Source organism: Nuphar pumila, chromosome 10, assembly GCF_984573655.1.
Source record: "Nuphar pumila chromosome 10, dmNupPumi1.hap1.1, whole genome shotgun sequence".
NCBI lineage: Eukaryota > Viridiplantae > Streptophyta > Magnoliopsida > Nymphaeales > Nymphaeaceae > Nuphar > Nuphar pumila.
Window position 1 is genome coordinate 5,274,615 of NC_143258.1, and position 926 is coordinate 5,275,540.

The window sequence follows — 926 nt, forward strand, 5'->3', positions numbered from 1 at the left end:
TCACAAGTTCAAACTTCACCTTTGAAATTTGTCTTGCACCGGCACGAGATCACCACGACCTCGTTCAGCCTCTTAGCAACGGAAGACTTTCTTTGACACAAGCTGAATACAAAGAATCCCAACACTTATATTATTCACACATATAATATAATCTCACTGGTTTGGCTTGCGTACCTTGCAATGCCCAGACGTTACATCTTTATAATTTACAAGAGACATGCCTCTAAGCATCTCATCATTTGGGTCGCATCCCTTGGTGAACACAGGTGCCTCCTCACCCCATGCCATCAACCGTCACTTGGATCACACCTTTTGGCGAATGTGGGCGTCTCCTTGCCACACACCACAACCATCACTTGTTGCGCCTTATTCTGCATGCCACCTCGCAATCTGAGTCACGCACACTGTGCATGCCGCGCGCTGCGCACACTGTGCGCTGCGCATGATGCGCATGCCGTGTGCGCTGCACGCTGTGCGTGCCAAGTTTATTGAGGGTCTGACAAGCCTTCCCCACTAGATGAATCAGACGTCCTCGTCGGGTTCATCTTCTTTAAGTAGGCTTGGATCAAATCCTCAAATTGCCATAAAGTAGTGCCCTTCTTCCACGTTGCTTCCTCTATTGGCAGTCCTTTCCATTTGACAAGGAAGTAAGTCCTTCGGTTCTTCTTGCTTTGGCCCTCCACCCTTCGGTCCATGATGAACTCAACTTGCTTCTGAAACTGTGTTCGTATATTTGGTGGAGCACGCCGTGGCACCATCCACGAGGGTTCCTCCGAGTCTTCATGGTACTCCTTAAGAAAACTAACGTTGAACACTGGATGTACCTTAATCCTTTCTGGAAGTTCTAGCCTGTAAGTTGAGCATCCAATCCATTTGGTTAACTTGAAAGGTCCGTAATACCGAGGAATGAGCCTTTTATGTGCCAT

General features: G+C 47.9%; 1 protein-coding gene across 1 annotated transcript; it reads right to left on the bottom strand.

Moving 5' to 3' along the window:
• Positions 1-485: 485 nt before the first annotated feature.
• On the bottom strand, positions 486-926 carry LOC149823325 (uncharacterized). The gene has a single exon (XM_090019923.1). It carries the CDS (start codon positions 924-926, stop codon positions 486-488), a length of 441 nt encoding a protein of 146 aa, XP_089876049.1.